Source organism: Echeneis naucrates, chromosome 19 (assembly GCF_900963305.1).
Source record: "Echeneis naucrates chromosome 19, fEcheNa1.1, whole genome shotgun sequence".
Lineage (NCBI taxonomy): Eukaryota > Metazoa > Chordata > Actinopteri > Carangiformes > Echeneidae > Echeneis > Echeneis naucrates.
The window spans coordinates 1,273,964-1,298,550 of NC_042529.1; the positions used below are offsets into that span (position 1 = coordinate 1,273,964).

At 45.9% G+C, this 24,587-nt stretch overlaps 1 protein-coding gene across 1 annotated transcript in view; it reads right to left on the minus strand.

Annotated features, from left to right (window-relative positions):
* The window catches only part of srcin1b (SRC kinase signaling inhibitor 1b), a 57,769-nt gene that overhangs the window by 29,880 nt on the left and 3,302 nt on the right, over positions 1-24,587 (minus strand). The window contains exons 3-4 of the mRNA XM_029528349.1: positions 22,698-22,782; positions 2,443-2,750 (exon numbers count right to left, since the gene is read on the minus strand). Coding sequence (XP_029384209.1) covers positions 2,443-2,750; positions 22,698-22,782 — 393 coding nt within the window. The remainder of the gene's footprint in view (positions 1-2,442; positions 2,751-22,697; positions 22,783-24,587) is intronic.

The window sequence follows — 24,587 nt, forward strand, 5'->3', positions numbered from 1 at the left end:
AGACAGGAGGACCAGAGACAGAAAGAACAGAGACAGGAGGACCAGAGACAGGAGGACCAGAGACAGAAAGAACAGAGACAGAAAGAACAGAGGCAGGAGGACCAGAGACTGAAGGACCAGAGACAGGAGGACCAGAGACAGGAGGATCAGAGACAGGAGGACCAGAGACAGAAAGAACAGAGACAGAAGGACCAGAGACGGGAGGACCAGAGACAGGAGGACCAGAGACAGGAGGACCAGAGACAGAAGGATCAGAGACAGGAGGACCAGAGACAGAAAGAACAGAGACGGGAGGACCAGAGACGGGAGGACCAGAGACAGGAGGACCAGAGACAGAAGGATCAGAGACAGGAGGACCAGAGACAGAAAGAACAGAGACGGGAGGACCAGAGACAGGAGGACCAGAGACAGAAGGATCAGAGACAGGAGGACCAGAGACAGGAGGACCAGAGACAGAAAGAACAGAGACAGGAGGACCAGAGACAGGAGGACCAGAGACAGGAGGACCAGAGACAGAAAGAACAGAGACAGGAGGACCAGAGATAGAAGGACCAGAGACAGGAGGACCAGAGATAGAAGGACCAGAGACAGGAGGACCAGAGATAGAAGGACCAGAGACAGGAGGACCAGAGACAGGAGGACCAGAGACAGGAGGACCAGAGACAGAAGGACCTTTTGATGAAGGATCCACCAATTGGATCTTTGGTCTCCCAGGGGAGGGAGGAGCCTTCGCCTATTTGCCCCGCCTCTGAAGGATGAGGCTCTGAATCAGGACCAAACTATGATGTCACAGAGTCACTTCAGCTCTGCCAGAATATGATTGGTCAAAATGGAGGCAGAGCTGCAACACAATCAGTGAATTCATAAAAACGCAGACGAGACTTTAAGAACTTCAACAGCAACAAGAGAAAAAGACTGCAGCGGAAAAGTAAAGCAGGAAAAATGATGTGACAGATGTTTTGTTGGTCGTTCGTTTCTTCGACGGAACACTTAACCCGAATTCATGACCAACTGTTCAAATGGAGCCTAAAAACACAAGGTGGTCCGTCTCCTCCCTCCAGATGTCGACTGACGGACGGGTGTCAGAGCCGGAGGGGAGAGTTTAATATCATATATTTTTCATTCTGACATTTCCTTCACATATTCTATCGCTCACTCTCTCCAATAATTACCACGAAAAAGTGCCCATTGCTGCCCCAGCGTTGAGAGCCGGTCACGAAAATGCCCCGGAGACATCTCGCCACATAATGCGCCTGTGTGGGTTTTTCCGAGCCCACCGATGTGCCGCTATTATCTCCCAGAGAGAAAATGTTTGCGTGGAAACGGAGAAAGCACTCAGCGAGCTCCCACCTCCCCCGAGGCTGCACTCTCCTCTGGATCTGCATCCCAACACACACACGTGGATAATCTGGGAATATGTGTTCCACCGAGACGCAGCGCAGCAGCACCGAAATCACAGACCGCCATTAATCATCCATTCCTAAGTCGGTTAACAAACAGACTCTGGAGTTTGTTTAGTTCTTTCAATGTGAAATTCAAAGTATGAGCAGACAATTTACTGTAGTACTTCACATTATTTTTCTTTTTTTTTGGGGGGGGGGGGGTAAAACTTGATATTATTCTGCCTACATTTTTTTTGTTATTCAATCTAACATATTTTCACAACACTAAAAACTATTTTTGAAAAAGATATGTATTTTATAACATTTTTAATATTTTGTGTTGTTTTTCATATTTTCATTCAATTTTTTTTTTTTTCTTGTTACTTTGTTGTTACGACAGTAAAAAGCACTGTGTAAGAATAACTATTATATTAAATTTTTCTTATTAGAAATATCATCATTCTACATGCTGCTGTTCAAAACTATATATACGAAATTATTCTGTTTTTGAATATTCTGCCACCTTTCATGATGTACAATATATGACACAAAACATTATATTTGATATTATTGAATATCGGTCCAAGTCCGGCTCAGCATCTGTCTTTCTACTTCAAACTCTCAGTCTTTGCTCGCTAATTTTATTTGTGATAAACATCTTTTTACTTTTTACCTTCATGTGTTTGAAAACATCTCCATAAAATCAGAACAAACAGCATCAGTCCGAAGATCTTTTATCATCAAACCAACGCTGTCCTTCTGATGATAGCTGTCGTCGTGGTGAAGTTCTCGGAGCTGCATCGTCACGTACAGAAAGGTAAACGGTTTGTGGCTCAGCTGAGTCCTGCTGCATGTTGGCGGGTCCTCGGGAAGATTCAAGGAAACAGCAGGATAATAAAACCTCCATCTATTTTCACAGAACTGAATTAAGTGTGTTTCTTGGTGTGCAGGACTAATGAGGATTTTAGTGTCCAGTAATAACCCTGCAGGTACCGAGGGGAACCTTTAAGGACTTTTTGTTCTTAGCTGACAGCTCATTAGGCGTGTTATTAGCAGTTACCTGTCGTCCGGCGGCGGCGCCCTGCGACAGGCTGCCAGGGCTGTTGGAGTACTTGGTCTTCTGGAGGTCCATGAGGGCGTCACGCTGCCGCTCGATGTCCGCCTTGTGTATGCTGTTCAGGGCCTCCAGGCTCTTGGCGGCCACGGCGTTGTGGCGGCGGTCCAGCGAGGACGACGTGAACCCCCCGTTGGTGTTGTCGGGGAACCGCCGGGCCCCACGGGCGGTGCCGCCACCAGCCAGGGTGTGGTAATCCCGCGGGAACTCGGCATCACCGGCAGAGATCATGGGACCCTTTCTCTTCTCTCGACCTTCGGAGGAGGAGAAAGTGAAGGCGTTAACAGTGACATAACTATCAGTGCCTCTGCTGTCATGATGACTGAAGGACTCACATTAGACAACATCTAATACCAAACGTTCAGCAGGACTTTCTGGAATAATCGACATTCCAGAATTTTATCCCCAACTTGGTCAACAAGTCAAGTAAAACAATGCAGATGCCATAAGGTCAGGACCTGAGCTGAGTTTGTGTCAAAGAAAAATATCAACTGAGGTGGAGAAACGTGACGAAGTGAACCTGAAGGCCGGATTGTTTCGACAACAAACAGCCAACCAAATCTATTTTTAAAGGTAGATGTTCACATCTTTAACATCTCTATATGCTTTTCTGCATAAAATCGGCCAATCAGAATTCTACTATCCTCTCTTCTGATTGGCTGACACACTTAATGAAACACTGCAGAGAAGAAATCAGGGACGCAGAACAACAAAAGTAGAAAGATGTCGACAGATCACAACAACAAAGAAAAACTGAAAAATTAGGAACTAACAAATTATTCCGTTTTTTTTTTTTTTTTTACAGCAGCAGCAACAGTTATTGGAAGACACAATCATTTTCACGATTCATTCGACGTGACAGTGATGTTCGCTGGATGTCAGGCCGACAGAGGAACGTTTCCTGACAGACGACTATAAATTCTCAGATGTGGGAGCTCACGGTGGTGATGGAAATATTTCCTGCTCGTAACAATCTGGCACAAGTTTAATATAAAAGTCGAGGAAACAAACGTTCGTGGTGACGGATGGCTCACATCGTCAGTCTCTGCCGGTTCATTTTCATATTCTACTGATACGAAGAAGTGTATGTGGGTAAAAGTCAAGATGTGAGATATGTGGTGAATAAAAAACTGGATGGACAAAGCCAAACATCCTAAACATTTTCCTGATGAGTTTCTGGTCTCAGTCTGACATACAACATGATGCTCCATTTAGAGGGAAACAGAGCAGATAGCTGGTATTAAAAAACAAGATGGCCGAAGGAGAAGTGACAGATCGGAGGCTTTGGAACAGCAGCTCACAAACTGATGGGTGGCGTCAAGAGTTGTGATTTAAACTGCTCTTTGGAACGCACACAAAACACACAATGTGTGTCGTGTCAACAATATTTAAAGTTTTGACCTTTAAATCTGTCAAGTGAGCAGCAAGAGTGTTAATGTGATGAACCACAAAACTGTGTCCTGAAGCAACACACACACAGAAGAACCACACTTCCCTGTCTCTTGTTGCTCCTAAACACACAGACACAAACATGAGAACACAACATAAAAACATAAACACACCTCTGGCATCTCCCCCCCGTGACAACAACTGCAACATCTGTCTAATCCAACAACAGCAACTGTCCTGGGAACCACGAAAATCACACACGAGTAACTTCCAGTCAAAGAGCTGAGGCAGAGATGGAAACGAGGCGTTCAGTGCCCTCTGGTGACCGCCGACGCTCAGAGCAAAGTCGGCTCGGTGCAGGTGAGCAGCTGCAGTTCAAGTGTGTCGTTCGCATGAGAGACCACAACTTGACTTTTATGGATCTGCATCCGCTGAAAATGAAACAAATGACAGAAATAAACCTGGAGGGGGACGTTAAAGGAGAGAGAGAACGCTCCCTGAATTTAAAATATCCAAATAATGACAGGCAGACAGATAGAGATAAAAAATAAATGTGTGGAGCTGCTACTGCACCTTCCAACAAAATGTCATGAGCGTCATTTAAACTAAAAACTAAATGCAAAAAACTGAATTTGACTATGAACACCGACTGACTGATTAATTGTTAGTTTCTGTTCGGTCCACATCATCAGCTGCCTGTCCAGGATTCAGGAAGACACAGATCTACCAACAAGAGCTGGTACATCTGTGACCAACTCAAACAACAGGGTGTATCCATGGCGGGAAGAAAAAGTGTCATAAAGGAGAAAGGGAACTGAGAGCTGGGAGAGAGACGGCCATGTCACTATAATTTATGTGAAGCTTTGAGCAAACCCCTGCAATGTTGTACAAATGGCTATCAGGATCTGTAACGCCTGCTCCTGTACCTTCACTTCACTCATCCAGGATCGGACATTTTACTGACCAGTTCAACCAGCAGCATCACAGCACCACATCACGTCTCACCGAGGGATTCGTGACGCATTTCCCCTTTTTCAACACAGATATTCTTTTATTGATGACGGATTCAATCATTAACATGAAATATCAGCTTGTCTAATTGAACGTGTATCTAATTCAATTACTTCTGAATTTGTCTTCTTCAAAAGGTCACGTCTCGTCTTTAAAGCGTTTATCCGGCTCCAGATAACCTTTAAAGGTCCATCTGGTCTGAAGGTAGACCTCCATGTGGTCTTTGATTCTAAAATCAGGTCTCGGCTTTATGTATATGCAGTGACACTATCAAAGGCCTCAGTCCACAGAGAAACACTCACAGCCTGGATAATGAAACTGAGAATTAGAATCGGACTCTTCAGGCCCTCCCAGAGCCGTAAGATACAGCTCAGATCTAAAATAAACACGCTGTTGTGGATTTATGGGTTGATTTTCGTTAACTCTTTCACGTCTGACCTTCGCCCTGAAAGCAGCTGCAGCTCTGTGCCTTCTTTTCCCGGAACCACGTCATTATTGGTCCTGGTGTGGGTTAAATGCCCTGCTGCCCCGCCTCTGTTACCCCAGCTCTGCCTGATGAATTGTCCTTTAATTTTCTTTCTTAACTCACATTGTTGAATCTTTAACGTGGCCCTTTGTCGCCGGGGGGCAGATTTCTTCCATTTCAGCTTCGTTGGCGTGCATGTGGGCACTTTTACAGTCTGGACAAAACAAGAGGGAGTAATATTCCGACGCTGGAAGCCGGACTATTCACATGATTCATTATTTGGTGTTTATTATAGTTGTGGGGGGAACGGAGGACCCAGCCGCCGAGGCCATATTTCAGCAGTTGGGAGGCGTTCCAAACGGCTGCTCAAGGCCACGTCCCAACATTTCTCATTACACGGCTGTAAGTGTGCGACTGTGTGCGTTTTGGTTGTACAACCTTGGCCGCTGCTGGCCGGAGCCTGACACAGGCCGTTTGTTAGTTTTATGGTTTCATCGGGTTGAAGTCTAATCACTCGTACCGGTCCGAGTGTCACTCAATTCTTCCTGCGTGACGTTTCAGGACAAACAGGAAGTCCTGCGTTGAAACACAGCTGCTCCAAGTTCATCTGGATTCGCTGAGATGATTCATCAACCGATTCACCTGCTATAAAACACCTTTTGGCTTTAGAAATATTCAGCACTAATGAAGCGTAAATGCTAAATATTCTCTGAAAACATCACATTTAATATCTTTTTCATTTTTCAGCTGCTGGTTGAACTTCTCCGTCCTTCCACTGATGGATTTATTCATGTAATCAGTTTTTCATACTCTCAATCATACTCCATGTTCCAGCTGATGGAAGGGCTCTGCCTCTCCTCCCTCCCTCCCTCCCTCCCTCTCTCTCTCTCTCTCAGCCATCAATTCCCAGCTCATCAGAGACCATTAATTACGAAGGAAGGCACTGTAGCAGGAGCGAGCGCAGAAACACTGCTGCTCCATCCACAAATTAGAATATCCAGCTCTCCGGGGCACTCGAAAATTAAAATAAAAAGCAAACAAGATCAGAACGCGGAACGCCGAGCTGGCTATATTTGGAACAAGGTCTGCCTGTGCTGAATGCTAAAATAAATAAATAAATATATAAATCTCTCCAAAACTGTTGCCGGCAGGCGTGGCGCCGGATTCCGGATCACAGCGAGCCGGCGGTTGGCTCACACATCTCACCCCACAATCACCCGCACTCAGAACGCAGTGTGCCTTCCCTCCGGAGGGAGCGCCACTAAACACTGCTCTCACAGTTTACAGTCCTTGAGCACAGATTAATAATTACAGTGCTTATTAGTAGTAACAGTAGTATTCAGAGATGTTAACACGTGACGCCTCTGACCGGCGCTGAGCGTTTCCATTATTCACTCTCAGCCTGAAGATTGATGCAAACGTGATGGGGCTTTTTGAAGTAGCTCTCTTCAGCTCACACTGAAGGTCCCTGACTCTGGACCTGATAGGGATGTGATTGAGTTCCATCATCTAAAGGCTTGAGAATATTTTCACGAGTGACTTGAAGATGTCTCATTCACCAAACAAACAGACGAGCGTCATCTGAGACGTTAACATGATTTCAGCTCTAATCTTTCAACATGGCAGCGAGTTCAGTTTGACTTTAGGACGACCAGTTGGACTTTTATTTCATCCAGATCTGCATCATTAGGCGGAGAACCGTAAATCCGGTTCAGCCTCCACCTCACATCTTCCCACAAACCACCAGCTACTGTATATCACACCATATGAATTTCAATAGGGGGCTAATTACGGCATAAATATGCAACATTTAGAAAAAGCTCTGCCTGCAGGCAGAAGGCAGAGTGTCATCATGAATCACACAATGAGATAACAGGACGGTGTGAAAGACGGCGGAGCGTTTTAGTCAGAAAAACCTCGCTCAGGTTCGATTCCCCCAGAGTGATGGCTCGGAGGGCGGCGGCGCCAACAACAACAACAAACAGTTGTTTTTTCCCCCACAGGTTCAGTTTGAGGTGGAACAAAAACGAGCCCACTGGTCGTGTGTCAGCAGGTCACTGTGACCTCATCGTTAGGTTTTGTTGCTAGGCAACTTCTTGTGGTCATCCAGGGAAACGTTTAAAGAGTCCACATCAGGAGGACGGCGGTGCTGGACAGATGGGTCGACGACATTATTTATCTTTTCCTAACCCTAACCGAAACATGGCTGTTACTATAGTAACCATGGCGACACGGGTTGGTTCACCGCCCTTGATAGTGCCACAATCCAGAGGCTGCGTTGGTGTCTCATTTCTCTGTGTCTCCTGGGAAACGAAGGATGCAGTCAGCTCTGTTTCCTCACAACAAAGAGGTCCTGGTTCGGTTCCCGGCCTGGGGCCTCCAAAGACATCCTGTTTGGGTTCACTGGTCTCTGTCTGTCTCTGTGATGGACTGCAGACCGGTCCAGGGTGACCCCGCCCCTCGCCCAGAGTGAGCTGGGATTGGCTCCAGAACCCGCCCTGACCCGGAAACAGATCAGAGGCAGAAGGTGAATGAACGAACTTGTGAACTGGCCTTTTAAAGGTTCAGTCTGGACCCGTATGAGTCTGAAGGGTTGATTCCTTCTTTAAGGGTGTCTTGAAAATAGAGATCTTCTTGGTGGAGGTTCTTGTGTTTGTTTGTGCGTCCCCTTAAACACACAGGACTGATGAAATGAGGGATGAAGGCTTTAATAAAACCAGGTACATTTATAGCACAAATAATCCAACGTGACGCAGCCGTGTGACATTTATCCAGCGCCGGTGCTGTTGAACGGACAGTAAACACCGACATTTATCACTGCATCAACATCAGCCCGGCGCCCGCTTCTTCTTTTGGGCGTCATCTCTGATAATCCGAGCCAACCGGAGAGGGAACTGCTCAGCCTGCAGATTCCCCCACATCTCTGGGAGTAGATCTTAAATTTGATGATCCGTCTTCAAAGAGAGGAATAATTTAGGACAGCGCGATGAGAAGCGGGGACAGCTGAGGCTCCATCCTCTTCCGCTCTGATCCGCTGTCTTGTAGTGGATCTTTGCTCCACGCTCGGTGAATCTGAGCCTCCTCTCCTCTCCAAAGCTCCTATCAGCTCATTTGGGCCTAAGTATCAAACTCTCAGCGCATCAATTTACCAACACTCAGAATGCGGCCCACTGAAGTGGGATGAGAGGCTGCATGATTAGGATGTCAGATGAGGGGGGGAGTGCAGGAATGTGACTGAGGTTATCAACAGACGCATGATTGAATTCAGACCAGACAGTCAATATGAATCCCTCTTTTCTGAGCAGCGCTGCTGGATCACACTCAGGCTTCACCCTCTGCAAAAAAAAAAAAAAAAGACGGAAGTCCTGATAATTAGAAAGTGATATTTTTGGCCTGTCTGAGTAATTGGTATCATCGAGTGAACAGCGGGACTGGATGAGTCAGGGATCCAGATCTATTAGGGGCCACTAATCAGAGCCTAACACCGGGCGCTGGGAGGCAGCCAGCTGGAGGACTGCTGCTTCGGCGACGACAACATAAACACTGTGCCGAGCTGGAGAGTGGCAGTGAAAGGGTTAAAAGCCATCAGACATCCGACGGTGGGAATCTCGTTTTCAAAGGAAACGCTTCAGTATTAATATATGCAACGTGAAACATCCGAGCTGTAACTAGGGCAACCCCGAGCCTTTGAAATCTGACGAGCATGATTCATTTATAAAATAAATAGCGGGACAGAACATCAGCAGCTCCCCGAGTAGGTATGAATGACGGAGTCAAATTACAGCTGCTACAAAGATGAAATGAGCCATAACTATTCTTTCCTTCACACATCTGAACGGAGAGGAGGTAAAAAAAAATAATAATCCACCAGGGTCGTCTTTTTAAAAGTCATCTCTCTGCAGGAGGTTTGAAAATATGAAAATATATTCATTTGATAATGTTTTGGGTATTTAAGCTTTATTGTCTTGAGAATCCACCGAATTTAAAAAAAAAAAAACAAAAAACAAAAAAAAACAAACATTGAAATATTCAGATAATACAAAGAGCTCAATCAACAATAATTTTAACAAATAAGAGTTTGTAATTGATTAATCATGAATTTGATTTGGTTTTGATTGGGGTAGAAATGTTCTGCTGCATTCATTTTAATATTTGTTTTTTAGCTAAATATTGGCACAGTATGTTTTTTTTTAATCTGAACTGCACAACAATCCATTAATACTGACGTCAATACAGAAAACTATACTCTTTATAAAAACTCATTTATGCATTGTTGTTGTCGTACAGGGCTCTCTGGTTGTGTAGTGTTCACTCTTCTCTTGGTTTGTGTAACCAAACAGGAAGTTTACTGACGCATTTTGGAGGACTGTTGGACGGCTTTGGATTTGCTTCTTTGTTTGTCCTCTTTCATGTCTGAATGTATTGTTGAAATTAATAACGTCTCTGCCAAGCTGCTTCTTAATCACAGCCGTCACTCCACGGCTTATTTTCATTTTTATTCTCTTTTAGCCAAAAACCAGGTTCAGATCAGTTCCCCTGAAGCTCTTTATACTGGACTACAATATTTACTTATCTGTTTCGTGTCGAGGTTTGGCCGACCAAGAACGGAGCATTAATGCTGACGGCTGATAGACATCACTGACTGACTGTTGGTCTTCAGACGTGATTTGGTCTGAGGAACTGGAGGTCTAATCTCCTCAGTGTTGTCGTTTGATTGGACTGTGAGCGTGAGGTCACCATGACATCATCCAGCCATATTCAGACTTTTATCCTCCGTTTTAACAGCTCTTGACTTCTGAATCACCAAAACAAAACAGGAGTATTTAATCAGGACATCAAAGATGGCATCCTACTTCAGATCCATAAAACAGCATCGTTCCCGTCAGGTTCTCCGTCTCTCCACCTTTATCGCCATTCACCTCAAGCTTAAAGGAAAAAAAAGTAGTTTATAAGCAGATGGTGTCGTTAAATCCAAATAATTCAATGAAACTGGTCGATTGCTGGCAAACTGCCTAAAAATATCTCCTGTCTGCAGATGGTGTGCGAGTTTGATCTGCACATTAGACTCTTCCTAACTGGCAGCGTGTTACATCAGCAGCCCGAAGTCAACTGGTGTGAGGAAAACTGGAGCGGGCCAGACAATTAACAAGACGGATGTGCTCTGAGAAGTGAAGCAGGAGGGAAATCCACTCAGCTGAGGAGGCCGTTTCAAAACAGCTTTGTGTGTCTGTCTGTGTGTGTTTGTGCACCTCTGCAGTCAGTCAGTGTGAGTGTGTGCACATTTCAGGATTTCAAAGCGAGCGGTTGCCTTGCTGATAATGAAATCCCACCGCTTATACAAATAATACACAAATCCAGAAACACCCAACAGTCCCGATATCCCAGAACGGCTTCGAAACGCAACACTTGGAAAAGTCTTTCATCTGTCAAACGGCCCGTGAAGGAGGAGGAGCCGGTTTCAACCTGGACACTTTGACCCGGCAGATGTGAACATGAGGGGGAAACTTATTTGTCTAAACTCCCACCAATCGATTCGGTCTGCTGCCTTCCTGCATCGCTAATGGAGGCCGACAGACTGCAGTCCAGCTCCGTCTCTGCTTGTTATCCCTGATCTCCGTGCTGTTCGTGTCCCCCGTCTCCTCTTAGCCCTCAGCATGTGAGGCTGACAGCTCGCTGGGCTCCGTGCCAGAGTTGATACTACTGTCTGTTGTAGGTCAGCCTCCCTCTGGGGATGGCGGCGGCGGCGGCGGCGGAGGGCAAACACGCAATCACAATACGGTTAACATGAGGCCGTGCCCCTGTGGCTGGATGGGTCACGCTCTCGCAGCTCTGTGGGTGTTACCCGTCATCTCCCTCACATCTCCTCAGCAGAAAACAGCACAACCTCAACAGACGCTCATTAATCCTTCCACACTTTTAGCTGCGCGGCGAGCTGGAAGCCTGATGACCGCTACACAGCCGACTTTAGCATTAGCAGATGCTAACTTAGCAAGTTTGACATGAACTCTGTGTCGAAACAAGTGAAGCTGATGCTGAAGAGCTTTAAACCTGCATCCAGCTGTTGGAAAAAGAAGTCAGACTGCACTGAAGTCAATGGGAAAACTAAAAGCACATTGATGGTGACGGTCACCTGGCTCTACTCTGTTAGCTACCTCGCCAACTTTAGCAGGAGAAGAGAGCCGTTTTCGACAGGACGCTGCTCTTCTTCAGTGTTAATGTAACCACGTAGCAACAGCTTAACGTACACAACACTCCTTCACAGAAGCACAATTTAAAGAACTGCTGTTCCTTCCTGAACATTGAAGACAAACTCTCAGCAGCTGTGTCGGAGTACCTTGATCAAATTTGCTTCATGGTCAGTGTTTTAATTTGCTGTTGGTTTAATTTGTCTCTAATGTGCCAGTCCAGCAGTTTGAGGTCGACACAGATTATTTTTCTGCGGTGCTGATTTAACTTGGTTGGCAGTGGAGTTTGTGCAGATTCATAATTCAGGAAGCCCTGAGGGGAAACAATGGATTTACTGCCTGTGACTGTTTGTGAAGTCATGCTGTGCTTGAGCCCGGTTTGTTGTTTGTTGTGAATCTAAAAGGTTGTCTGCCGCAACGCTCGATTTCCATTAAAAAGTGAAGATCAGAAACATCATAGATATGCACGATACTTCGAAGAAACAACACGAGGTTATCATTTTCATTCACATCTGAGAAGCGATGCGGTGCGGTTTCTTAGCAACTGGAGAGGTTTCCTGCAAAGTCATCGCTTGTCAACACTGATGGACAGTTTGGATCTGAAAATAAACAGGTATCTTAATTAAAGGAGCCGCAATTACACAGCAGATATTTAGCGGAGCTTTGCTCTAACTAGTCTGCCGATTTAATTATAATACAAAGAGTCGTGTAATGAATACGAAACTACTTTTGGGGCTCCGTCAGATTATCAGGATTGGTGAAGCTATTTGTGAGCCAGCACCGACTCTTTGTGCGAGATCAAAGAGCCGAGGAGGGAAATGTCAGCAGTGACTCAGATTAAAACTTCATTTGGAGCCGCTCTGCTTCTCTGCTCTCCAGGCCCGCACAACTTCATCCCAGCATATTCCAGACAGAAAAAAGGCCCCTGCAGTCTGGAGATGTACAAACTGATACCAGCCAGCATCAAAGTGAATTCTGAAGCCCCAGATTGTGAGTCACTAGATGCTCCAGCACAAAAAAAAAAACAAACGTAGTACACCCACTTCAAATAAAGCTTGAAATTGATTGTGAGTCAGTGGTTGTGGATCTTGTGAGATTTGCTGTACAAACTTGATGCACCTTCCAAAAAAAACCAAAAAAAACAAAAACGCACACACACAGACACACTATCATCCTGGGAAAGCGCTGAGAGCAGCAGAGTACAGTCAGTCAGCTGTGCACAACCATTTACATTTCAACCAACGGCAGCTCGTCCCCTGAGCATGTTCAGAAGGTATGATTATTAATACGGCCCGAGAGCGAGAGAGAGGATGGACAAAGTGGGGGTGTTGGAGCTAAATGTGCCTTTAAAGAGGAGCTTTAGAAAAGGCAGCGTCCCACATACGGCTGAAAGTACGAGCTCTGCTTTGGTCTCCACGTGAAGGTCAGCTCAGGTTATCTCCGCCACCACCGACCACCGGATACTTTCCCTGCCTTCCATGACAGTGCTCAGTTTGGCCCCGTCCCCTCTGCCCCCCCCCACTTCCTCTCTGGCTGCTCTCCCTCGCTGCTATCTTTTTTGTGGTTCTCTTGGGGCTATGCAAAGAAGCCGGATAATCTTGGTGCATGCAGACTGCAAGAGTGTTCTGCAGAGAGTGAGGGAGCTGGATCACTACAGCAACAAACCCCCCCACATTAAAAATCCCTGTGGTGCAAAATGTAGCATTCAGAGAGACCAGAAGTGAATGAATGAAGGAATGAAGCGTACCTGGATTGGTGGTCAAGTGCAGGTTGGCGTCCCCCTCTGGCCCGAGACTCTACATGGCTGTGGTGTAGTTATGACTGCACGTGTGTGTGTGTGTGTGTGTGTGTGTGAAGGAGGAGGAAAGAGTGCACAGTGCAGCGTCGGAGATTGGAGGCAGAGTACTCAATGTGAGCTAAGACAGAGTCTGTGCATCCCCCCCCCTCCTCTCTGTGAGTATAATCCTTTCCACAGTCTACGGGGACGAGCTGCAAATGAACCAGCTCTCTCTCTCTCTCTCCTGCACTTCTCTCTTGTTCTGTATCTCAGCTTTGCACATGAGCCCCGAGCAGAATCACCCCCCCCACACTCAACTCCCCATGCCTCCACCTTGCAGTAGATAAGCCAGAGAATTGCAGAGAGCAGTCTTGCCCTTAATGACGGCTACAAGTCTATCGAGCCAACCGCCTGCCCGAGGTCTTTACGACACCACCGTGTCCTCGCATGTTTCAGTCTCAGCGAGTCCCGAGTGGTTCGACCGTCACTCCAGCTGTTTGATATTTAGACATGCATGTTTATCGTTCACAGAAGCACTCAGGACGCGGTAATACCTCGGTGTCATTTCAGCGCTGGCAGTATCCTGAGTTGGTCTTATTTGTGTGGCAGCTTCAGCTGCATTTGAAGTTTTGTGTACTCATTTCTGGCAACGCTTGAAAATGCACGATGCAAATGCTGACAGTGACTCAGACCGTCCCTTATCCCATCTGGAAATGTCTGGAAACATATCAAAAACAGGACGAACGCTGTGAGATATTCTCCGCTGCCTGTGTTACATATTTAACCCTTTAATTCTGATATTAAAGGTCCCGTACAGTCTAAGGTAGGCCTCTGATTCTAAACCAGGTCTAGCTTCTAGAATAATACAGCGAAAGGAAAAGATCTCAGTGTGTATTCATGTCAAACCTGAAGAACCAATCTGAGAAGGATCGATTTTCAGGTGTATTCAGGTATTTAGGTCTGCTGTCACCAAATTCACTCAGGTCAACAAAACATACAGATGCTGCACACGAGAAGAATCATCAAAGCATTCAGCATTGTGATGGAACCGTTGTTGTTGCCGGGTCTGAGACGTCGCTTATTCAAGCCATTCAGTGCATTTCGCTGCAGCGTACAGAACAGATTGTGATGTTAAGATGTTTTTTCTCCTGCAGCTGGTTCAGATTCATCCATCTGCACATGTTGGTGTGCCCACTCCAACGCTCCTGATTCCTAATTTAGTGCGAGAGTTCCTCCCCACCCACGCGCTCGGCCCACTGTCTGTACCCATGATGCTACGCTGCTCCGCCACATCAAACCTCGCCTCACCGTGATGACGGATTATGAGCGTGTCAAATTGGCGGGATGTGTTAGCATCACACCGATCGCAGTCACATTTACTCCAACTACTCAATTATCAAGACAGACAGCTCAAAAGGATGATTGCCCACGATGGCGCCTGGACCCACTTTCTGCTTAGTGGACAGAGAAGGAGGGAGGAGGAAACTGAGCATTAGGGATGTTGTGATAGGAAGAGGACCTGGGTTACTGCAGACTGCCTTTGGATCCGGGCGGCAGAAATATGGAGGCAGAGGCCTACTTGTCATCCCAATGAAATCATTCTCCAGGGCTGCTGAGGAAGGCACGAGCTGCACACAGATGAGATCCTACAGTTTGTGTGAAGCTGGAGCAAGAAATAGACAGAAAAACGCTCCAAAAATAAAACTGTTCGCCGATTATATCGTGTTTGCGTACATGTTTGCAGCCTCGTCTTCTCTGCCAGTCATCAAAACGTCCTTGTTTTGATTTGACGGATGAAACGACCCGAAGAGTCCGGCAGTTTGTGACCATTAGACAAATATATTCACACAAGAGGCCGAATATTTGACACCAACATCCCTGTGTGTCGGGGGGGGAGTTTATTATAGTTAGCATTTATCTGCAGCGTGTAAATATTTAATGGTGCAGCAGCATAATGTCTCTATAAACATGAATGCATTTTAAATGTTTACTAATCTATGTACACTTTGAATTTCTTCTGACACTTTCAATATCCGTCTGAAGAGCAGCCTCCACTTACAGCCGCGAATCAACACATTTATAAACAATCAACTTTTTACAAGTTAATTATGTCTTATAAACATTTAACGGACCATAAACCAACAATAAATACTAGATATGGAGATTAAATCTGGTTAAACAAACAGTCATCCAATAACTCACTCTGCTCAACACAACACAATCATGTCACAGAAACAGAGTTTCTAAATAATCATTTTCTATAATCTTCGTCAGGAAGATGGAGAGAAGCAACAAATCTGGAAAAAGGGCTTAGCTGTCTAATAAAGACGGAGGAGGGTAACTACAGTCTCACACGATAAAGCCTCAGTTGTTTTACGATCTGCTGATACGGAATCTAAAAACAGATCCTGAGATCCGGATGCAGTCGGCCGCAGCTCAGACTCAGTTACACAACTACTTTTATTTTCCTGCTCAGATATTTGTGCAATAAAATGTCTCTTATTCGTGAAAGTGAACAAACCCTTCGCCGTGGTCGGGCGCCTCTGGGTTTTTGGGACATTGTGTTTTGACCTTGACTGAGGTTGAACTGATTGATTCAGAAACACACACACACCTGAAGGAAGTCCAAGAATCTGTCTGTAGACTTCTGCAATAAACCTGTGCTGAGATATAGATCTGGGTAACGGGATAAAATCATTTCTAAAGCTTTTAGTGATCGCTGGAGCAGAGAGGCCTTAACAGCTGGACTCTTCCTGACCGAGGTCTAAGTTGGGAAGGTGCCAAGAATCTGAAGGTCACCCAGAGAGCAAGAGAAGAAGAAGTGGTGAGCCTGGAGGACTCGAAGGTGGGTGGTGTCTTTAAGATATTAAATGTATTCTTGTCTAATGAGACGAATATTAAAACGTTTATCTGAAAAGATACTGATCTAAAATGTGCTTTTTCTTCAGCAGCAACAAACACTGAATTCGTTCCTTCACATTTAAAGCTTTCTGAGAGACGACAGGAACAATCTTTATCATCAGAGAGCTCACCATCAGAAAACAATGTGGTGTTCTGGAGCTAGCTGGTTAGCATGCTAATTTCAGAAGAGCAGAAGTGATAGAAAGATGGTGAGCAAAGAGTTTGTTGTCCAGGATAAATTAATCAATCATATAATCAGTTCTATGAGCAAAATCTGCCTGTTAGATTAGGATTCATCCTCAGGGGACCATGAACAGCTGAATTACATTTAAGTCTGGATCCGATTCATGGACTGACTGACTGACGGTCACGGTCGGCCCTAGACGCTCTAACCTTGGAAATGAATGGCAAAAGAATCAACTCTTCTCCGACCTTCAGCGGGTGACGCCTCACCTCTCTGCAGTGATGCAGACATGTTGGTTGCGGCGGCGTCTCTTTGGGTCAAAATGAGCAGCAACGCTACAGATTATACAGCGAAGGAGCAGGAAACGGAAACAAACTCTGGTGTCGAGCTGCCTTATTATTCTCCTCAACGTCTGATCACCTTTTTATTCAGCTGCAGGGGAGATTGATAAAAATCTGATCCGTCTCAGGTCACGCCACTAAATTCACCATCGACTCAATTTGTGTGCCATTTAAGTGACAACACTGTGATTCAAACAAACAAGTCCAAGTCTGAGCTGTTCTGCCTTTAAATCCATTCAAACTAAACGTGTGCTGCTCACAAATCTGCAGACGTGATGAATTTTGCACGATCAAGACAATTTCAGGAAAAAGCGTCACCTCCTCTGTTCGTTCCACAGACAGACACACACTCCCTCCACCTCTGCGCCCTGATGTGTGACAGTAATGCCATCTGATAGGCTGCTCTCCATCAAGAGATGTCACCGAAATAGAAATCCTTATATCAAGGACAAAATGTTCCAGCTGTTAGGAAATAAAAGATCTGCTGATGAAAATCTGTGATTTAGTCTTTGAGGGAAACTTCTCAAATGAGACTGAATGTGTTTCCCACTACATCAGAATACATGACGGCAGCAGGAAGACCTTGAAGTAACCTCCCCACGTGCACAAGCACGCGCACGCACACACACACACACACACACACTGCAGAATCCACAGCTCCGTGACGATTGTAAATGCGTTTCATTCGGCATCCTAAAAGCTACAACACGTTGGAGGTAAAAATCAGTCCATGCATCGAGAGACTTCTCTCCATTTAGGAAAACGGTGCAAAGCTGGAGCACGTGTGTTTCACCGCCGCTCACCAGTCGACCCCCGGCTGGGCAAGAGAAGCTGATTGGCTGGCGAGTCGGACTGATCTTCAACAAAAACACTCACAACTGGGAACTGCGGAGCAGCTTCAGAGGAGCCTTTAGTGTGACACACTGAAATTCCTGCAGACTTTCTGTCAAGAAAAACAACAATCGGACAAATTCACTGCGGAGAAGAGAACGTTTTTATGAGCGGCAGTGAACAAAAATCACTGATATCTTCAACCACAGTACGAGCTGATGAATGAATGCCCAGTTACATTAGCCATTAGTGGCGTTAGCTTCACCTGCTGGAACAGAAGCCACTTCAGCAGACGTCTGTTGACCTTAGACTCTGTCAGAGTGGACGAGGACTCTGCAGCGTCTCCTGAGACGACCTCTGGAGCTGGCAGAGATTCAGTTTCTGTTCAAGGACACTTTGGCCGAGCAGCAGCGAGTCCGCTCACGGCTCTGTGGTCTGTTGGGCCGACGCTCCTCAAATGAAAAATTAGGAAGATTATTATATTTTATAATTATTGCTGTGTGTTATGTGTTTAGAGGCACAAGGTTGAGTCTTAGCCAACTAAAACACTGACTCACACAGTTATTAACCATAAATCTCCGTTAAATGGGCTCCTCCAGCACCGTGACCCAACCCTGGATCGCCCCCTGCAATCCATCTGCACGTCATCTGATTTATTTGCTGACACACGTGGAGCCAAACAGGCTCATCACATGATTAGGAGTCACCAGACGGCAGGTCGGAAAAAGCATCAACAATGAAGCTGCTGTTCCTCTAAAGGCTGAGTCCTCGGTTCGATTCCCAGCCGGTCGGACTCACTTCCCCTTCTCTCCCTGTCGTTTCCTGCCTACACTGTCAAACTGCTGAATTCTTTTTAAGATAACACACCTGTTTACGGGGGCGAGGCCTCTTTGAGTGACAGCTGGGTGAGCGTATGCATCGAAGTGGCTGCCAAGATGGCCGCCATGGAGCAGCAGCCAGCGGTGAGCCCTTGCAGGGGGTTCATCTGTCTTTATTCACAGTCTGTGCTGCTGTTTCTACGACTGAACGTCTTTTCGTCCAAAATCTTCCTGACTCAACCTGCTGTGGCCTCAGGCTGCCTCTGACTTTTAGCTCTCCTGAACATGCAGCAGGACATCTGGGCTTTAAAAGCCTTCCAGCTGATGTTGCTCATGTTTCTCTGCTTCATTCCTACAACAAGCTGCTGCTCCTCTTTTTTTAACCTTTAATGTACCTGTTTTTTCCACCAACCCGCAGACGATTTGGTCAGAGCTCGTCTGATCAGGTGCCCTTTAAAGGCTGCATGGAGACAAATGATGTTGGATCGAAAGGCAGAAGACACGAAGTAACCTTTTTCTGTTTTGGTCTGTCATCAGTCACGGAGGAGGAGAATAATATTCAGGCCGAGGCCGAGACCAGACTGTGGCGGCTTTTCTGCAGTAAATCAGCTTAATTGCAAACCACTGCGTCACATTTTTCTCTGTGTCGGCCGATCCCATTTCTTCTGCGGCTGACAGTTTCTGGATGTAAAGTGCTGATAACAACCTCCGGTCTGCTAATGTGGAGGTGTCCTCATTTATAGCCAGGTAGCTTTCAGCATTTTAAGGCCGCCGCACATCAAACGGCTGTTTCTGTCATGCTGTTGTTGCTTGGACGATAACACAAGACAAAAGGTTAAAGGGTAAATCCTGCCCCAGGGCATCATGGGTACACGCTGTGCACCTACAGCAGCAATTTGTTGTTTTTCTGTTTGTTTGTTTGTTTGTTTTTACGTGAATAAATCCAGCTGAGAAGATTTGTTGTGAGTCCACAATATAGTTCAAACTTTAAAAATAAAAAAATGAAAAAATAAAAACTTAATGCAACTTCACGTCTTCCAGATGTTCTCATGTGAAATTTCAAAACCATGTGCCAGATGTGTCTGTTATTGAGTTGTTGAGCAAACAGAGTGAGCGGGCACGTCGACCTGACCTCCTCCAGCAGAGGGAGGCCTTCAACACACACCTCTGTTACACACCTGCTAAGTTTCCTGGCTGCAACTTGCAGGTTGCGACACTTTCACATTGACAAAATCTCAAAGCACAACATCACATTTGGCCTCCTGACAGCTGACTAATCAAAGCTGCAGGTGAAATAAAACCAGCTTCTCCACTTTCCTCGATATTTCCACCAAATTTAAGTCTCTCTGTTTGAAAACCAAACTTCTCAAAAATGCAGTTTTGCCTCATAAAAGAAGTCAAAGGCAGCAACATCAAGCACAACAACACAACTGATTCTCTAAATGTCAGAGTGTGAAGCAGCTCTTGAAGGAACAAACATCTCTCAATCAACATTACAGGCGGCTCACCCTCACCTGGAGCTTCCATGGCAGCGGCATCAATCCGCCGTCTGATGTTGGCGCCCTCTGCTCGGCAGCTTCCTGTCTCTGCCCTTCATTTCTTTCCCTTTCTCTCTGTCTCTCTTCCAGACGTCAACAAGTTTGATCAGGCTGATGTGGGAAAACTACTGCTTGGCTGTCTCTGCTCGACTCAGCGACAGATCCTCCACCCCGTCTCTTCTCTCTCTAGTGATTCCAACCAGCTTGATCTTTTTTCTCACCGCCTGCCCACCTCCACGCAAACTCTCCTGGGGAGCCGAGGGGGCTCTGACTTGTTATTGAGGCGACGTGACTCACATTCATTCATTCATTCACTCAAGAGATAAGTTGGGTGTTCACAGGCCACTTTATAGTCTGTGTTTCCAGATGCTCTGCTCAGAGTTAATCTCCTCATCTCCCGCCACATTCAGGGCCCTCCAGCCGTCTCTGGCCCGACACAGATTTGTGCCGAGTGGGTGTAAATCAATACTGATTATAGAAGACCTCCATTTTACTCAGCCGGCCCTGAGCCCCTCCAGTCAGATATTGTGCTTCTGGTGTGTTGTGATTGGGTGGTACAGTCTGTCAGTCACACAGTAGCCCCGCCCCCTCCCCCCTCCCCTCCTTCTGCTAAATGGAGCATCCTTTAAAAAATGGACATCATGTTGTGTTGAAGACTGTAAACTAAAGGCTGAGACCATGAACTCATCAGGGAGGAGTAGGAACATTTTCCCATAGACTTCAAGGGGATACTACTGGATCAACTAATCAATTAAAATCACTGAAATTTTGAAACTCCATTCATCTTTTTTTTGTACAGATTGTGCAGAATATGTTAAAAGTCTAAACATGAAAAAAAAAAGAGGCCATTTTCAGTTAAAGAGAGAAACTTCATGATCAGTTTGGTCGCAGAGAAAACGACTAAACGAACATCGTTTGCTGCCTGAATGTCAGATGAAGGTTAGTGATTTAACTCTTTGAGCGCTCCACGTCTTTAACATTTTACATGATTGTGCGAAATCTGCTGCAGATCGAACATCAGACACATTAAAAAAACTGAAACAGCAAACCAGCAAGACGAGGTTAGATACACAAAACCTTTTCTAGCAGTCAGACCTCCCGGGTCTTCCTGTGAAGATCTGAACGGGGGACCTGGAACAGTCGACTATGAAACGAGAGGATTTCACTTTCTAGGCTCAATACAGACAACTGCTGCTCACTTCTGTAACTTCAACAATAAGATATTCGAGAAACGGAAAATGTGAAAGGACCAAACTAACCAGTTCACCCACTGCCTTGTTAAAAATGAAGCCCATGTTCAGATAAACATGTTTACTACGTAAATGAGTTTCTGTTATTGCAGACGGATTCGTGTCTCAAATCTCCTTCGAATTAGCTGCCAAGTCTCCGTCCCTGTTTCCATCCTTCCTTCCTCTCAGGCCGACGGCAGCCTCCACCCGCCGCCCCCTTTTCAGGCTGCCCCAGATGCCAACCACAGAGGAGCAGAGCATCAACAGTCAGGCAGTAAACAAGCACCCCCGCCGCCAGACACAACCGACACCAGACACCTCCTCCCTCAGACGCTCGGTCCGGCCGATATCTGCAGGAAAATCCAATTTAAGAGACACTTCTAATGTACTTCAGACCGCTGCAGCTCTCTGGACTGACTCTAATTGGATGCAGCAGCTTCGTCTCACATCGAACTGCCCCAGATTTTAGAGCATCTTCACAACCTGCAGAAGATTTAACCAGAAAACAAACAAACAAACAAACAAAAACTAAGTACTGAGCAGCAAACACACACTTGGAGGCTGTGAAGTGATATCGATTCCATCTTCTTAGAACATGCAGGCAAAGACAGAGATCAGACTGAGGAGGAGAGGGAGAGCAGGAAGGAGGACAGCGGTAGTTTCCCATCACCCCCAGCGCATCAGAGAAAGGCACTCAAGTTAGAAATACCTGCAACTACAGAATGGACGGAGAGAGAGGGGACATGCCTGGGAAGGAGGAATTGCCCATTCTCCGCCTGGATGCACCAGTTTACCGTCACTTTCTCTCTGATCTTCTTTATCCCTCTTCTATCTTCTTCCCCATCCACTCCTCTTCTTCTGCTGCAGTTTCCTCTTGTTTTTCCTCCCCCCGCAGCGTCTATCCCTTTATCTCCTGCGGCGGTCCATGACGCCTCGGCAGCTCATCAGGCAGAGATGCTCTTGGTGTGCGGCGGTGTGAGAGCACGCCGGTGTGCAGGGCGCTCCTCAGCATGTCTTAGCATGGCCACTGAATAAACTCATGTTTTATGGATGCAGGGCCCTCCCCGTTCTGCTGCTCTTAAAGGGCCAGGGCGCCCCCCTCCGTTCATACGGCCTTTGATCTCTGTGCCATCCTCACACAGTTGGGTTTGGACCACGGGCCCAAAGCGTCTGTGTTTATCAGTAATCCAATCTCACCGTGTGGGGTTTGATCCGTCTCCCTGAGCAGCCGAGGCCGGGAAACAACTGATGGAGGGATGAGAAATAATAAGGGACTGCGGATGTTTCTCCGACACTTTCCACCAACAAACTGAGGCTGGTGATGAATTATGAATGCCAGCAAGGAAAGTGTGATACAGCAGACACTGATAGCACCACAAACAGAGCTCTGTGTGTGTGTGTGTGTGTGCGCGCGCATGTGTCCACAACAAAAGACATCGTCAAAGTAAATCCTGCGCTCACACCGGGTGTAATTCAATCCTGAGTTGAAGGCCATGAATTAATGACACTGTGTGTGTGTGTTCAGTGTCACCTGAGCTGTATATCATGCCCACTCCTGACACCTGATAATAAGATCTCCGGGGAGGAGGCTGGGGGGGTACGGCCACGTCTGTCATCTGCAAAACAGGATCAGAGACAAAAAGCATGAAGAAAGGAAAAAAAATGCTGGAACACGAGAAACGCTGATGGCAACAAAATACACGACGACACACAAACGAGTGAAAACTGAGTATATCACACTCTGAGATCGATCTTTGAAGGGCCGTTTTCATGTTTTGCCAGTTTAGCAGCTGTATTTTTCAAATGCTGGGCTTGTAAAGTGAACAGGAATAAAACAGATCGATAAATTAAAGATAGCACCGGGCCTGGAGGCCTTGACTTTGCCCTTGAGCTGCTCGCCTCTACTTCACTACACAGACACACAAACAGACACACAATCAGACACACTCCCATACAGCCGACACCACAGGTGGGCAATAGAAAGATATATCAGCGTGATGTATGCTCACCCTCGGTTTCTCTCTCCTGGAATCTCATTGAGGTTGGTTCGGAGCAGAGACGTCCTCAGCGCCTTTCTATAGGTGGCGATGTAATTAACGCACCAAGTCACAGCTCAGCAAGCCACAAATCACACCCTGAAGAGACGGAGCAGAGGAAACGCAATTACAGCGATGTGTGCCAGGCGAAGGGAACGGAAACAAGGGAAAGATTAATACACGAGTGGAAAGTTTCTTCCAAGTTTACATCAGTTTTTACTTCAGAAATGTTGGATTCCAGTGTTCAAAGAGCACCAACAGGGATAAGGAGAATAAAACTCTGTCCTAAAAGAGGAGGAAGGTGACTGACAGGAACTCAGAGGGGGTGAATACAGAAAGAGGGTCCAGAAAAAGACAGCAGCAGGGAGAAAGGAGATAATTCCAGATTCATGGAGACCGCAGCAGCCGGACAGTCCTGGAAAATACCAGCTGTGAGGACAAGAGACGTCATTTGACGTTGGGGGACAAAAATGTAAAAAATAATAATTAAATAAAAGTCATCATTACAACATGGTGTTTTTTTAACCTTTGCCCCCAAATTTGAGTTCATCTGGGAAAACTAGAGGCTCCCACACCGACAGGTCACATCACGGCGGGCTTACACTTTGTCCTGTATTCTTTTTCAGATAAATACACGTGTGGGTTGAGTTCCAGTTCTGTCAGGAATTTACAGGAAGATCCCCAAAGTAAAGTCCAGAGTGTCTGCTGGTTTCCTGCCAGTCCACGTCAAATCTCACTGTCTGGTTTGACAGCAGAAAGTTCCTACATTCAGGTTTTGTTTTAATTCAGAGAAGTAATTCTAAATACATTTATTGATTACACTGAAAGCTCTCTTTGGCCTCCTTGCTAACTTTCTCTGAGATCTTTGGGTAAAGATTTTTCTGGGGCCTGGGTCAAACTAAAAGGGACTCAGCCTTTGCAGTCGGGACCCCCGAGGCTTTAAAACAATCTGCTGAAGGAAATCAGGTCGCCTGAAACTGTGACATCCTCGCCTGGAAAGAGTTGTCACTGTTTTATGACTGTATTGGTTTGATACCCCAACTTGTTAATATTTTATTGATTCAGTTTAATTGCTGCATTACATAATGTAGATTTTGAAAAAAGAAAAGTAAATATGTTTAATTAAACATAACGAATCTCTGAAAAGACAAATATGTGGAGAAACACTGGAGACTGAGCTGAACACAGATCACTCCAAGAAAATAAACTAGTTGAAGTCAGCTTGAGAGGTTTAATGAATTACTATGGAGTCAAAAACCTTCATCTTCTGCTAAAACTCAAATATGAAGCCAGACTGAGTTACAGTGAAAAACATTCTGTGACATTCAGCTCGTATCAGCACATGAGACCTGAAAACAGAATCAGAGAGCTGCGACTCTCCTGGA